Source organism: Oncorhynchus clarkii, chromosome 28, assembly GCF_045791955.1.
Source record: "Oncorhynchus clarkii lewisi isolate Uvic-CL-2024 chromosome 28, UVic_Ocla_1.0, whole genome shotgun sequence".
Taxonomy (NCBI): domain Eukaryota; kingdom Metazoa; phylum Chordata; class Actinopteri; order Salmoniformes; family Salmonidae; genus Oncorhynchus; species Oncorhynchus clarkii.
This window is the reverse complement of record NC_092174.1, coordinates 9,244,114-9,259,286: the sequence shown is the minus strand read 5'-3', so window position 1 is coordinate 9,259,286 and position 15,173 is coordinate 9,244,114. Positions and strand designations below refer to the sequence as shown.

At 41.1% G+C, this 15,173-nt stretch overlaps 1 protein-coding gene across 2 annotated transcripts; it reads left to right on the top strand.

The window, feature by feature from the left end:
• Positions 1 to 3,685: 3,685 nt before the first annotated feature.
• LOC139387197 (UAP56-interacting factor-like) lies at positions 3,686 to 10,775 on the top strand. Of its 2 annotated transcripts, none has more exons than XM_071133263.1 (9): positions 3,686 to 3,900; positions 4,407 to 4,544; positions 4,718 to 4,890; positions 5,097 to 5,311; positions 7,179 to 7,251; positions 7,358 to 7,422; positions 7,984 to 8,061; positions 8,263 to 8,395; positions 8,875 to 10,775. In XM_071133263.1, exons 1-9 carry the CDS (start codon positions 3,828 to 3,830, stop codon positions 8,974 to 8,976), a joined length of 1,050 nt encoding a protein of 349 aa, XP_070989364.1. In that variant the 5' UTR covers positions 3,686 to 3,827; the 3' UTR covers positions 8,977 to 10,775. The 2 variants fall into 2 exon arrangements, with proteins under 2 accessions (XP_070989364.1, XP_070989365.1); XM_071133264.1 differs by having other exon boundaries at positions 3,690 to 3,900; positions 8,878 to 10,669.
• The last annotated feature ends 4,398 nt before the right edge of the window (positions 10,776 to 15,173 follow it).

The following is a 15,173-nucleotide window of genomic DNA, read 5'->3' as shown; positions in this document are numbered from 1 at the left end:
GGAGGACGAAGGCTTGAGGGATATCATTCGGATAGCATCGAATGACTCAAAGTATGAGTTATGTTCACGTGTCACAGTCGTTACAAGAATACACGAGCTGTATGAAAGTGAGAAGGCTATGAAAGCAGAGGAATTGAAACATACAACTAACTGGCTGTTGCTCTCACCAGAGACCACTGGACTTAGGTCAGTAACAACAACTACATTGGGGTTACTACCAGTGGTGGAAAAAGTACCCAATTGTCATACTCGAGTAAAAGTAAAGATACCTTAACAGAAATTTACTCAAGTAAAAGTGAGTCCCCCAGTAAAATATTACTGGAGTAAAAGTTTTTGGGTTTTAAAAATACTTAAGTATCAATAGTAAAAGTGTAAATCATTTCAAATTCCTTATATAAAGCAAACCAGACAGCATAACTGTCTTTTTTTTTTTTTACGGCTAGCCAGGGGCATGTTCCAGCACTCAGACATCATTAACCTACGAAGCATGTGTTTAGTGAGTCGCCAGATCAGGGGCAATAGTGATGACCAGGGATGTTCTCTTGATGTGTGAATTAAGAGTTTGAATTAGGCAATTTTCCAGTCCTGCTAAGCATTCAAAATGTAACAAGTACTCTTGGGTGTCAGGGAAAATGTATGGAGTAAAAAATACATAATTTTCTTTAGGAATGTAGTGAAGTAAAATTACAGATACCCCCCCAAAAATACTTAAGTAGTACTTTCAATTCATTTTACTTTACACCACTGGTTACTGTCCACCACATTAATGAAAACTGGAAACTGCATTCACACACTCTACCCATAATGAAGACAGTAGAGGCACTATGCTGAAACGTGCGCTGAGTATTTCATGGATCTAGCAAAGCAGTGGAATGTTGAAAACGAAGTTACCACAGTATGCACAGACAGTGCACGGAACATGATTACAGCTGCGAGACGTCTGCGTTTTGAACACCTGTCTTGTACCCCGCACAGTCTCCAAAGGTCCATCAGTGTCCCTACAGAACAGCGGGTTCAACAAGCTGCAAATCTAGGACAACAGAAAGTTGCAAATGGGCTAAAGAATAAGTGACTCGCACAAGATGTCACAACAAGATGACATTCCACTCTGGAAATGGTAAAGCATGTCCACAGAAACCAACAACCCCTGAGAGATGCTCTGGCCCAACAGAACTTACATCACCATGCCAACCACAGCTGAACTGGAGAAACTGCAGAAGCTGGAGGCACTTCCGGAGCCCTGCATGTAATAGTCTTTATCTCACTATTAGTGTTATAATAATAATAATAATAATTTGTGTGTGTGTGAGAGAGAGATGGTGTAAAGTGAACGTAGACAGGGCTCTAACTCCTCTAGCTCCACGATGAGATAGGGTGCAGGCCAGGCAGAATGCTGTTAGCCAGCCTGCCAGCTTAGTGGAGTCTGCCACTAGCACAGTCAGTGTAGTCAGCTCAGCTATCCCCATTGAGACCGTGTCTGTGCCACGATCTAGGTTGGCAAAACTAAATATGGCGGTGTTCGCCTTAGCAATCTCACTGGAATACAGACATCCTCCATTGCTATCATTTTTGAAAGAGATTGTGATATCTCACATCTCAAAATAGAACTACTTAATGTTAGATCCCTCACTTCCAAGGCAGTTATCGTCAATTAACTAATCAAATTTCAATTTACAAAAAAATAAAATGACTGCGTTTTCGTCTTTTGAGCTTCTAGTCATGAAATCTATGCAGCCTACTCAATCACTTTTTATAGCTACTGTTTACAGGCATCTTGGGCCGTATACAGTGTTCCTCACTGAGTTCCCTGAATTCCTGACGGACATTGAATTCATGGCAGATAATATACACATTTTTGGTGACTTTAATATTCACATAGTAAAGTCCACAGACCCATTTCAAAACTCTTTCGGAGCCATCATTGACTCAGTGGGCTTTGTCCAACATGTCTCCGGACCTACTCACTGCCACAGTCACACTTTGGACCTAGCTGGAATAAATATTGTGGAACTTAATGTTTTTCCTCATAATCCTGGACTATCGGACGACCAATTTTTTACGTTTGCAATTGGTACAAATAATCTGTTTAGGCCCCAACCAAGGATCATCAAAAGCTGTGCTTTAAAACGTCTTCGGGATCGGTGTCCCTTCCACGGGACGGTTGAGTTAAAGTAGGCTAATGCGATTAGCATGAGGTTGTAAGTAACAAGAACATTTCCCAGGACATATCTGATATTGTCAGAAAGCTTAAATTCTTGTTAATCTAACTGCACTGTCCAATTTACAGTAGCTATTACAGTGAAAAAATACCATGCTACTGTTTGAGGAGAGTGCACAATTTTGAACATGAAAAGTTATTAATAAACAAATTAGGCACATTTGGGCAGTATTGAGGCAAAATGTTGAAAATAAATGAAATTGTTCATTGGAACAGTCTAAAACGTTGCACATACACTGATGCCATCTATTGGCCAAAATCTAAATTGCACCTGGGTTGGAATAATACATTATGGCCTTTCTCTTGCATTTCAAAGATGATGGTTCAAAAAAAATACAAAAGAACATCTGTTTTTTTTCTTTGTATTAACTTTTACCAGATCTATTGTGTTATATTCTACTACATTCCTTTCACACTTCCATACATTCCTTTCACATTTCCATGCAGCAGAGGCAACTCTGGGTCTTCCTTTCCTGTGGCGGTCTTCATGTTTTTTGCGACAGCACTTGAAGAAATGTGTGAAGAAAAGTTCTTTAATTTTTCAAAATTGACTGACCTTGTCTTAAAGTAATGATGAACTGTCGTTTTTCTTTGCTTATTTGAGCTGTTCTTGCCATGGTGTGGACTTAGTATTTTACCAAATAGGGCTATCTTCTGTATACCACCTCTACTTTGTCAAAACACAACTGATTGGCTCAAACGCATTAAGAAGGAAAGAAATTCAACAAATTAACATTTAGCAAGGCACACCTGTTAATTGACCTAAAACAGGGAATATTTACTGGTATTTAAATGTCAGGAATTGTGAAAAACTGAGTTTAAATGTATTTGGCTAAGGTGTATGTAAACTTCCGACTTCAACTGTATATATATATATATACACAGTGGTGGAAAAAGTACCCATTTTCATACTTAGTGAAAGTCACCCAGTAAAATCCTGGTTTTAAATATACTTAAGTATCAAAAGTAAATGTAATTGCTAAAATATACTTAAGTATCAAAAGTAAAATTATAAATAATTAGAAATTCCTTATATCAAGCAAACCAGATAGAATAATGTTCTTGTTTTTTATTTTATTTACGGCTAGCAAGGGGCATTTGTGTTTAGTGAGTCCGCCAGATCAGATGCAGTAGGGTTGACCAGGGATTTTGTCTTGAAGTGCGTGAATTAGACAATTTGCCTGTCCTGCCAAGCATTCAAAATGTAACGTGTACTTTTGGGTGTCAGGGAAAATGTATGTACATTATTTTCTTTAGGAATGTAGTGGAGTAAAAGTAAAAGTTGTCAGAAATATAAATTGTTAAGTACAGATACCCCCAAAATTGACTTTTGACTTACTTTCAAGTTTGTTTTACTTAAGTATTTTACACCACTATATATATATATATGCATTGTGTGTTCTTTCTGTTCTGTAACAGAGGGTTTATTGGGTCTACTGGCATCTAAACTACACATCCCAAAATGCCATTCGTGTCTAGTGCGCGTGTATTAGACGTTTGCAGAGGGAGTTTAATTTCACGTAGATAGCTAGGCTAGCTAGCTTGCTATAGTTTGCAGTTGAAGCGCAGTTTGTAATTTTATCCATAACATTCTCCAGATTTTTACAGTATGAGTAACGTTGGTTTTTCGGCTGTACGGGGGAGCACTTCTGAGGGACCTGATAAGGTTGACATGTCTTTAGGTAAGGCCGCTCGCGACACTTGATGTGGTGGTTACCAGTAGCTCGGGTTTGGTTGTTGCAACTAGCCATAGCTAATGTTCGCATGTAAAGTAGCTAGCCAGCTAATCGGTTATAAGGTCATAATATACATTGTTATATAACTAAATATATGTATATACATTCCACTGTCTATTTCAAAGTCTGAAAGCTCTTACTACTCTGGCAACATGTTAGCTAGCTGCGTTCATTCAATGCGACCAAGCCAGCTAACGTTAGCTACAGTAACGTTAACTAGTTACTATTTTGTAGGTCTTATGAGTTGAACATTAAGCTATATGTATATATTAGGCCCATCCAAACGTCAGTGTGAGTAATGAATGTAGCTACAGTTAGCTATAATGTACAAAGTCAGCTCAGACTTCCAGGAGTCAGACAAACTTTCATTCATATGCTTGGCATTTAGATTTTACATTGACTAGAAAAAGAGCTCACTGACGAGTCAATTTATAATATTGTTACTTCCCTAGATGATATCATTCGTCTGAACAAGAAAGAGCAACAAGCACGGAGGCCAGGCCCGGGGAACCGCAGGCCATTACAGAAAGGAAAGGGCTTTGTACAAGGGAAACCAGTTGGAGCGAGAGCTGGAGGACAGACCCAAAGAGGTGTGTACAGTAGCTTTGTTTGTGGTGCTCATTAATGCAGATGGTTTTCTATTGTTGTATAACTTCATACAGTCATTCCTGTGATATTTGAAATGGCAGACTTTAGCTCCACTTATAATACCAATGAACCTGTTCGAGACATCACATTTGGATTGTCCACATGTCATTTCCAGGAGGTGGTGTAGCAAGAAGGGGGGTAACGAGAGTGGGTGTTGGAAGAGGTCGGAAGATTCCCCCTCTGGTTGGTCAAAGCCGAGGTCAAGGGGTTATCACTGGACTGGCGGCCCGGAAGACGGCAGCCGTACAGAAAGGAATCAGTCCACTCAACCGACCGACTGTCAACCAGGTACTAAGGGCTCGTACATCTGGGACATGTTCATTAGGGCAAAATGTTGCACTCAGTTTTGGACCGTTTTCCTGTTTCATGCCTAATGAACACAAACAACCCTTGTTGGGATCGAGGAGGAGGAGGAGGAGGAGGAGGAGTGAGTTAGTTTCCAAAGGAGCCCTCGCTCCTCTGCTCACCATCTCTATTTACGTTTTCCCTCTTAGAAGTCACGGCCCTTCAACAACCAACCGCGGCCCTTCAACAACCAACCGCGGCCCTTCAACAACCAACCGCGGCCCTTCAACAACCAATCGTGGCCTTTTATCCAATCAGCCCAATTCAGACAGATGCAAGGCCAGAGGAGGCCGTACAGACAGACAGACGTACAGAGAGGCCCCAACACGATGACACATACAAGACCCGTTCAGCTGCGGGGACGGTAACAAAATTACAATTGCAGAATTTACTCCTGGAATAGTCCCCTCCATGGAATATAACCACGTCACACTGTCAGTCGGTACAAATTCGCTATTTACCCCTTCTCCTTGACCTTAACCCTTCAATGTTTGCAGATCTGTATCATTTCAGTAATGTGGTGGAAGTGCCATATCAGGTTTTCCATTCGAAAAATGTGGCGTCGGACATTTGACCGGTAACATTTGAATTTACCTAACATTTTAGAAATGTACCAGACCCATGTGCATTGGGTGCGTAACTTGATTGCAGCGTCCAGCCGCTGTGCTCAGAATGACAGAAATCATATTTAGAATAAGGTAATTCATATTAACAGAACGTGCAAGTCGAGAATGCAACAATGTGCAGTCCTTCTTACCGAATTCTGATTTAAACATGTTAGAATAAATCAAATCAAATCAAATGTATTTATATAGCCCTTCGTACATCAGCTGTAATCTCAAAGTGCTGTACAGAAACCCAGCCTAAAACCCCAAACAGCAAGCAATGCAGGTGTAGAAGTACGGTGGCTAGGAAAAACTCCCTAGAAAGGCCAAAACCTAGGAAGAAACCTAGAGAGGAACCAGGCTATGTGGGGTGGCCAGTCCTCTTCTGGCTGTGCCGGGTGGAGATTATAACAGAACATGGTCAAGATGTTAAAATGTTCATAAATGACCAGCATGGTCGAATAATAATAATAAGGCAGAACAGTTGAAACTGGAGCAGCAGCACAGTCAGGTGGACTGGGGACAGCAAGGAGTCATCATGTCAGGAATAACTGTCCACATTTACTTTTCCTCAGCCAACAAGACGATTAACAGCTTATTGTTTGGAATAGGCTATTTCTTTCTCAGACTATGGACAGTTGGGGGACGATAGATCTGAAATTCATACAATTTTTTTGCCCTAGGCTAAAAAAAAAGCGTTAAAAAATAAACTTTAAAAAGCAATCAGTCTGACAATGCGCACAAGGCAGTAGGCTACGTGCAAATGTTTGTTCCATAATGCAATTAGTGAGAACACTGTTTTCAAAAGGGAACTGCAGATGTGAGCAGTTTCATGTCACAGAGATTACATTTTGAAGCAGGGTAAGATATTGCCTCATAGTATGTATCAAAACATTCAAGTTTCAAACAATTAAGTATATGTTTTCAAAATGCATACTGCCTCCAGTTCATTGCAAAGTGGTGTGTGCCAAGCTGATGAAGCCTCCCTGCCTTTTGTTTCCGTTTGAGGCTGCGTTCAAAACAACTCTGAGCTCTGACTCATGACCAACTGGGCAAAATCGGTTTGATCGGTCATCCAACTCGGGAAGAAGATCACTAATGTCATGATTTGACCTATTCCCCCCCCGAGTTCCTAGTTGTCTTAAAAGCGCCACAAGATGCAGCAGCTCTTGCGCTGTCTGACAGATTTTCCACTCAAAGGCTCTGTATGCTGTAGGTCCTACAAGTGATAAATAGATTATGCAAATTAAGCTATCAACTAATAAAAATGACCAGTCAAATGAATGTGCATAGACTGATATTTCCATCAGTGATTAGGCTAAAAAGCATTAATTCTCAATGGGATTTTTTCTTCTTTATGTTGGCCGGTGCCAATTTCCTTTATCGTCTTCTATTATTTTTGTTGGGGTCAAAAGTTGGCTATTACTGGTTAACGGAAAACCTGCGCCATACTGTATACACACCGTATACGTATCCAGGCCTGTAAAATCTGCAAACATCGAAGGGTTAACTTTAAGTATTTCAAGTGCTCTCCAATGTCATTCCACAAACGAAGGGTGTCATGGATTTTTTTTTTTATCTCTGTTCCTGTCTCAACCAACCTTCCATCTTGTGTTCTCCTTGTAGGCCTCTGCCCCCTGTCCATCAAACCCAGAGAGAAGCTCGCCAGGCCACGTTTCTCTTCCACAGGGGCCTCAAGGTATGCTCTCTATTTGTCTGTAGGTGTCTGATAGTAGGCAGCTTTTTTTTAGAACAGACCCAGTGCATGAAAAGTTGTCTCACTTGTACATTCGTCCATACTGCAGGTTCACGCCCAGGTGCAGAAGCCAGCTCCAACATCTCTACCCCCTATTCCAGTTAGATCTCGCCAGTGAGTATTTGACCTGTGTGTTGATTAGGGCTGTGAATATCCATATTGCAAGAGGCTGCGATTATTTTTGAAATGCCACTTAGCTATCTGTAATGGCCATTTTATAAAAAAGGTTTTGTTTATTGCTTAATCCCACACACACCAAGCCCCGCCCCCTGTCACTCAAGCAGGCAGTTCCTAATGCTCAAATAGACTGGTACCAGTGGTGGAGTGTAACAGCTTGTTCTTAATCAGAGAGGATAAAGTGAAGAATATTCTAAAATCTTTGTCGCAAGTATCTAAGTATCTCTGGTCTACAATCGCAAGTAAAATCACAATATTTGGTACAGAAATCTCTGATTTTTTTATTTATTTTTGACCATATTGTGCAACCCTAATGTGGATGGGTGTGTTTGTGTGTGAGAGAATGAACACACTGACTGTCACCTCTTGACAGACCACATTCCTCTGTATAATTTGGTGCACCCCATCATTCTTGAATACCACAAATGTTACCTTTGCTTGTCGTTATCCACAGGTTGTCTTACGCTATGTTTGTCTGTTTGCCTGTCTGTCCACCAGGTGGCGCACGTCAACAAACAGCAGTGGGATCCTGACCGTTTCCATCGACAACCCAACTGCCACCATGACGCAGCCTGAGTGAGTCCCATTATGAGCTCACACAGACCACTTTCAGAACAGAGGCTGACTGAGTACACAGGACCAGTAGTTTTTCCTTAACATATGACCTGATCATAATGAAGGGCCAGAGTTTTGCCTGGACAATTCACATAGTCAAGAAATACTCCTGGGCTGAGATAAACAACCACTCACCATGTATTTTCTTCTCTGTTCCCCCAGGCCTCCCAGTGCTTGGTCCCTGCACCCCTCGGCACCCATCAGCCCGTCCCCAGTCAAGGTGGAGGAGGAGAAGAAACCAGTACCACCTAAAGGAGTCCCCCTGCAGTTTGACATCAATAGCGTGGGGAAACAGGTGAAAATAAGATAAAAGTGCACAATCACACAGTGGCTGTGTTTACACAGGCAGCCCATTTCTGAGTTTTTGCCCAATTATTGATGAGTCGATCTGATTGGTCAAAAGACAGATTAGTGGAAAAACATCAAAATTAGCCTGCCTGTGTAAATGCAGCCCAAGTGGCTCGGATCTTGTCCTGATGAGCATATACATTTTAAGAACTGTGTTTGAACTAAATAGTCAAGAGTATAACTCCCCCAGGTGGTTCAAAATCAAGGTTTCACCCTGTGAATTAGTGAGTACAGGGTCCTATTCATTAGGGCATGCTCTATCAAAATGTGAAACTGTTTTAAAACATGCAATGCAAAGGTAGACAAGTGTTTGTTATTTGAAATGTTCAGATTGCATACATTTTGTGCCTAGTCAACATGACCCAGATGTGTGACGTGAATTATTGGTTTTCTGACAATCTTTCTCTATCCAAACTGTTGTCACAGCAGACGGCGCTGACTTTGAATGAGCGATTCCGCATCCTGAAAGACCAGCGCATCGCCACTGCGCAAACCAGCAAAGGCAGCCGATTCGTCACCGTGGGTTAATTCAACGATACGAAGGAAACCTTTGTGTTCCACTCAGACAGACACGCACTCTGACCCACACTTATCTAATTTGCTGGAACCATTCAAAAGGTCCCTGCACTGATCTTAAGCTGATTCTCCTGAGTGACTTTCCTCATGGAGCAGCAGAATGAGATAGACAAAGTGCACTACTCCTCAAATGTGAGAACTATATACAGGTGCAGTTATTGTGGAATATATATTTTTTTTGTACCATGATAGGACACTATCATTATTCATAACAATGTATACTGAACAAAAATATAAACGCAACAATTTCAAAGATTTTACTGAGTTACAGTTCATATAAGAAAATCGGTCAATTTAAATAAGTAAATTAGGCCCTAATATATTGATTTCACATGACTGGGCAGGGGTGCAGTCTGGGGAGCCAGGCCCAACCAATCAGAATGAGGTTTTTCCCCACAAAATGGCTTTATTACAGACAAATACTCCTCAGCTTCTCCAGCTGTCCGGGTGGCTGGTCTTGGACAATCCAGCAGGTGAAGAAGCCAGATGTGGAGGTCCTGAGCTGGCTTGGTTACACGTTGTAAGGCCGATTGGAGGTCCTGCCAAATTCTCTAAAACTACGTTGGAGGCGGCTTATGGTAGCGAAATTAACATTATGTTCTCTGGCAACAGCTCTGGATGACACTCAACCTGAGACATCTTTTGGCGTGTTCTGTGACTGCAATTTTTATTTCATTTTTTAATGTCCCCAGCACAAGGTGCACCTTTGTAATGATCATGCTGTTTAATCAGATTCTTGATATGTCACACCTGTCAGGAGGATGGATTATCTTGGCAAAGGAGAAATGCTCACTAACATGGATGTAAACAAATTTGTGCACAAAATTTGAGAAATATTTTGTGAAAATGGAGCATTTCTGGGATCTTATTTCAGCTCATGAAACGTGACCAATGCTTTACAGGTTGCGTTTGTATTTTTGTTCAGTGTACTTAGCTGTTGTCTTCAGGAGCTTCAACATTTGTCTGGACGTAAAGGAAAATCCCTTTTCTCACAAGGAGTGCAGCTGTGGGCGTTGTACTGAAGGACATTGGAAGAATGTTTTTCAATACGGATGTTGCTTTGTGCCAGAAGGAAAGGGTTTTGTTTAGTGTCTTTTATTAAATTCTTTTTTTATTGATGGGACATTTTTTTAAATACTATTTGTTTTGTTTCAAATAAAGAAATGTGGGACTTTGTTTCCCTCTCTAGCTAGATTTCCATCGAATTCACGACTGATTTTTCATGCTAATATTCTAAAATCTACATAAAGAAAATACACATTTTCCCACCTGTGGAGTTTTTCCACCAAACAGACTTTTGCAGATAAAAATCAGGGGTGTGTGATGATGAAGTGTAGACAATTTACTTTTAAGTTTTCATGTACCGAATAAAAATCTGAAGTTCATTGTTTCCATCTCATTTTCAACTCTACTGATAGTTTTGACACCCTTACTTGCATATACTACATTTCCAGCCACAGTTTTTATGTTGAAAAATGAAGTGCTAAAGTATTTTTGCCCAATACAATCCTTAACCACAGTTCACTTCACCTTTAACACCCATCACAGGTATAAAATAATGGAATTTATGTAACATAAATGTGGTAAAAATGTGTATTTATTTTGGTTCTGATAAATGTGGGCTGCTGTCCTATAGGAAATGCTATTCGGTGTATCTCTGGCATATTTTTTTGCTACCTTTTCATACCCAAGTAGAGAACTGTAACCAGGTTTTCTTCCAACCTTTTATAAACGCTGCAACAACAAAAAAACATCCTCTGTCAACTGCGTTTATTTTCAGCAAACTTTGTGTAAATATTTGTATGAACAAAACGAGATTCAACAACAGACATAAACTGAACAAGTTCTCTCCTCATGGACTGCACCAGATTTGGCAGTTCTTGCTGTGAGATATTACCCCACTTCCACCAAGGCACCTGCAAGTTCCCGGAGATTTTCTGGGGGGGAATGGTCCTAGCCCTCACCCTCCGATCCAACAGGTCTCAGACGTGCTCAATGGGATTGAGATCACGGCTCTTCGCTGGCCATGGCAGAACACTGACATTCCTGTCTTGCAGGAAATCAAGAACAGAACGAGCAGTATGGCTGGTGACATTGTCATTCTGGAGGGTCATGTCAGGATGAGCCTGCAGGAAGGGTACCACATGAGGGAGGAGGATGTCTTCCCTGTAATGCACAGCGTTGAGATTGCCTGCAATGACAACGAGCTCAGTCCGATGATGCTGACACACATCCCCAGACCAAGACGGACCCTCCACCTCCAAATCGATCCTTCTCCACAGTACAGGCCTCGGTGTAACGCTCATTCCTTCGACGATAAACGCGAATCCGACCATCACCCCTGGTGAGACAAAACCGCAACTCGTCAACGAAGAGCACTTTTTGCCAGTCTTGTCTGGTCCAGCGACGGTGAGTTTGTACCCATAGGCGACGTTGTTGCCGGTGATGTCTGGTGAGGACCTGCCTTACAACAGGCCTACAAGCCCTGAGTCCAGCCTCTCTCAGCCTGTTTTGGACAGTCTGAGCACTGATGGAGGGATTGTGTGTTCCTGGTGTAACTCAGGCAGTTAACATCCAGTACCTGTCCCGCAGATGTGATGTACCGATCCTGTGTAGGTGTTGTTACATGTGGTCTGCCACTGCGAGGACGATCAGCTGTCCGTCCTGTCTCCCTGTAGTGCTGTCTTAGGCGTCTCACAGTACGGACATTACAATTTATTGCCCCGGCCACATCTGCAGTCCTCATGCCTCCTTACAATTCTACACATTTTACCATTGATCTGTCGCCCCCCATAATCCAGCCCTGAGTGTGAGGACTATACATCATATCATCACAACTTTTTACTTCAATATGATTGTTATATCAATATTAGCACAGCCGTTTCCACTTCTATTTCTTGCATAATTCATTTAACCGATACAAAAAGATGCCACCTTCTCTAGTGTACTTTGTTTTGTCGGCATTATTTTTATTTACACTATGTCATCACACAGCCTTTTATTTGCAATAAGTCCATTTTTTTTTATTTATGATTAGGCATCGCTCAATACTAACTACAAAGTCATTATTCAGTTGAATACATCCGAAATGAATGTACTTAATCCCGGTAGGCGTTTACCCTCCACTACACCACTGCTACAGAGCATGCCCAGTGTTTAAAATAGAAAATATATTCCTTAGGAAAACACCATCCTGTCAGTACCTTCACGGATGCTGTTGTGCTAGGCTAGCCACCTAACATTTGCTACCCAGTTTATTTTAGGAGAGCAGTATGCCTCCAAAAGTTTGGTCGGGCTCAAAGAGAGAGAGAGGGGGGCATTGGTTGGTTGGCTCCCATCCATATTCTTTTTTAAATTCTGTAGCAGTTGTTTCTTTGGTCTTGAATGTAACAGAAATGGCAAAAACACAAGACGGTATGTCCCAAATGGCACCCTATTTCCTGTATAGTGCACTACTTTTGACCATAGCCCTGTTGTTACTTTGGCTCAGCATGGCTTATTGCATCACCATGGCATATCATGTGGTCATCATGGGGTAGGCTAGAAAAGGTCCGAACAGCTGTTTATAACTCAAACACCTGTTTTATGATTTTCTGGACAACCTGTTGTTAGCCTACTACTACATCTTGCCACTTGCTTGTGATCATGTATTGTCATAGCCCAATACCTCGGCTCTCATCTGCAGAGAACCATAGACATCCCATCCACCCCAAAAGCCGCTTGGATGACCAGCAGGGACGGATCACAATGCAGCCGCACCAGCCTATGCTCCAGTACCAGCACCGTTGAGTCCTGGCCCTTCTCGGTCTACCCATGGTGCGAGGACATTGTTATCCACCACGAGAGGGTACCATCGCTTGAGATGGTGAGAAAGGTGTCCGGTAAGTGCCGGGCCAGGAGCAGACCCTCGCCAGCATCCCAGAGGATGCCCCTATCCTGGTCCAACACATCACCCAGGCCGTGCCCGAGGAGACTCCAGGAGGTTAGAGCTGAGCTGGCTGAGGACGCTGCACCTAAACTTGCCAAGAAGTCCTTCTGGAAGAGGCTGCGAGATTACTTCAAGAGGACGAAGACCCGTGCCAAGAAAACTGAGATGCAGCAAGAGGACGACGGACAAAGACGCAGATAAAGATTTGACCAGGGGATGCTGCTTCCCCTACCTGGACTCCCTGAAAAAAGTTATTACTTTAAAAAAAATAAAAATGTGGAAATGTATACTTGTGTTTTCTTGATAGGCTACGTTATAAACAGGTTCTCTACACTTGATGAATTTAAAAATATTACACAAATTAATTGAAAATTCAGGTTGGGTTATTATAAGTATTCAAGCTCTTCATAAAATGTTAATAAGTAGGGTCCAATGTCAGCCGTGTGGAGAGTCCAACTGCTATGACATGGCTAATAGTCAAGTCATGAAGTGAGAGGATAAACATTTTCAGCAAAATAAACTAATTTGAGAACACTTACAAAAATTCCAACTGAGGGTTTGTTCTGTACAGGTCACAGGTAATTTCAGAGGAGCCAGGGGCTGATTTGGGATTGGGCATATTTTCAGACCAAATCGTTCAGTAAGGAATGAGTTGCTCTCGACAGGCTGGCAAACCAGTCTTGTAGGAAATACTTTTTAGGCCAATTCCAAATCCTCCTGTAAACCCTGCGCCCTAAACTGACAAGTGCACAACTACAGGGCAAAACAGACAGGATTGGCTTAGACTATTAATATGCATTCTATATTTAGTTACTAAAAGTTTTAAAACCAATACAATTGCACAATGAACACATATCCTTTAAATTCATCTTTACAGTCAGCTAGTTAGCTAATTTTAGCATAAACAACAGTCAAAACATGGTATCAAGATACAAGCAACCTACGATTCCCAGCATGGCAGATTCTTGTCATTGTTGTTAGCCATCTGACCGTTCTGAATCATAAACACACCTTCCAGCCACATAGATGATTTGATTGGTATAAGCAATATGGTGAAACTCTCACCTAGCCTATCAGAGGGCAAGATGGACCTATTACCAGTTAGATTACACCTGTCAATTCCTCCTAGTTGCAGGATTTAGGGGAGGATTTGGGATTGGACCCATTACTCTTCTCTGGTTAAGTGTGTGACATTTTCTAGAAGCAAACTAATTAGAATGGTACATCCTTTAGGCATTTATGGAAAGACTTTAAAACACACAGTGTGACCATTTAAAATACTTCAAGTCTCCTGTGGTTCCTAATGGGTAGTCATTTCACAAAAAAGTACTCAGGTTTTCACAAAATTTGAATCGGAAGATTGCATTTATTTAAATAGATACAAATTTGCAATGTAACAAAACTATTGGCATATGAAATTCAAACACCATTTAAATGAAAACATGGCTCACTTCATTTCTTTGCAGCTAGTGTCTAACACTAGTTTGTGTTGCTCAACCAAAACCCTAGCTCTGTCTCCATGTCTTTTTCCCCCCATTTACATTGTTCACAGATCTTACAATAAGAGTGCTGAATAAAAATGAGGTAAGAAAGTGGTTTGAAGATTACAGATCATGCAGAACATGCTAAACAGCAACAAAAATATTTTGTTGTGAAGGAGTAAAAAGTAACAAAATACATGTGCAAAAATAATAGAATTACACAGCTTTGCATCTTTGGTTACAAAGTAAGTTTTGAACGATTTCACAGCATTTTTTTGCCCCCATCCCGGAATCAAATGCACAAGACGATATTAGGGTAGGGGCGGGGAAGTATGGCAATAAACTGTCAATTTGAGACAAAGAAACTAGCAATTGGATTGGAAGTTGTCGTCAAAATAGCCTACCGCAGATTCATGTTCAGATTTCCTGTCACACGAGTTGGTGTTCACCTGTACAAACTTTGCTATGCACATAATACTTTACACTCTATACAAAATGTACATTCAAACTAGATCTTGACTGATGCGGATAAACAATTTCATCGTAAAACAGCCCATTTAGTGTTAGACGTGTCAGAGTTTCTTTATTATTGCCTACATATTCAACTGATTAATGCAATAAACTGCCCATTGGATGTAGGGCCAGTTATTTTTAACACTAATGACAAAAAAAAGTAATTAAAACAAAAAAAGGCTCAATGTTTATTTTTATATATATATATATATATATATATATATATA

Excerpts from the sequence above, each read along its gene's own strand:
- LOC139387197 (XM_071133263.1), top strand. The coding sequence starts at position 3,828 with ATGAGTAACGTTGGTTTTTCGGCTGTACGGGGGAGCACTTCTGAGGGA. Across the intron at positions 8,062-8,262 it reads GCCACCATGACGCAGCCTGA|GCCTCCCAGTGCTTGGTCCC; the intron begins GTGAGTCCCATT and ends CTGTTCCCCCAG. Across the intron at positions 8,396-8,874 it reads TCAATAGCGTGGGGAAACAG|CAGACGGCGCTGACTTTGAA; the intron begins GTGAAAATAAGA and ends CTGTTGTCACAG.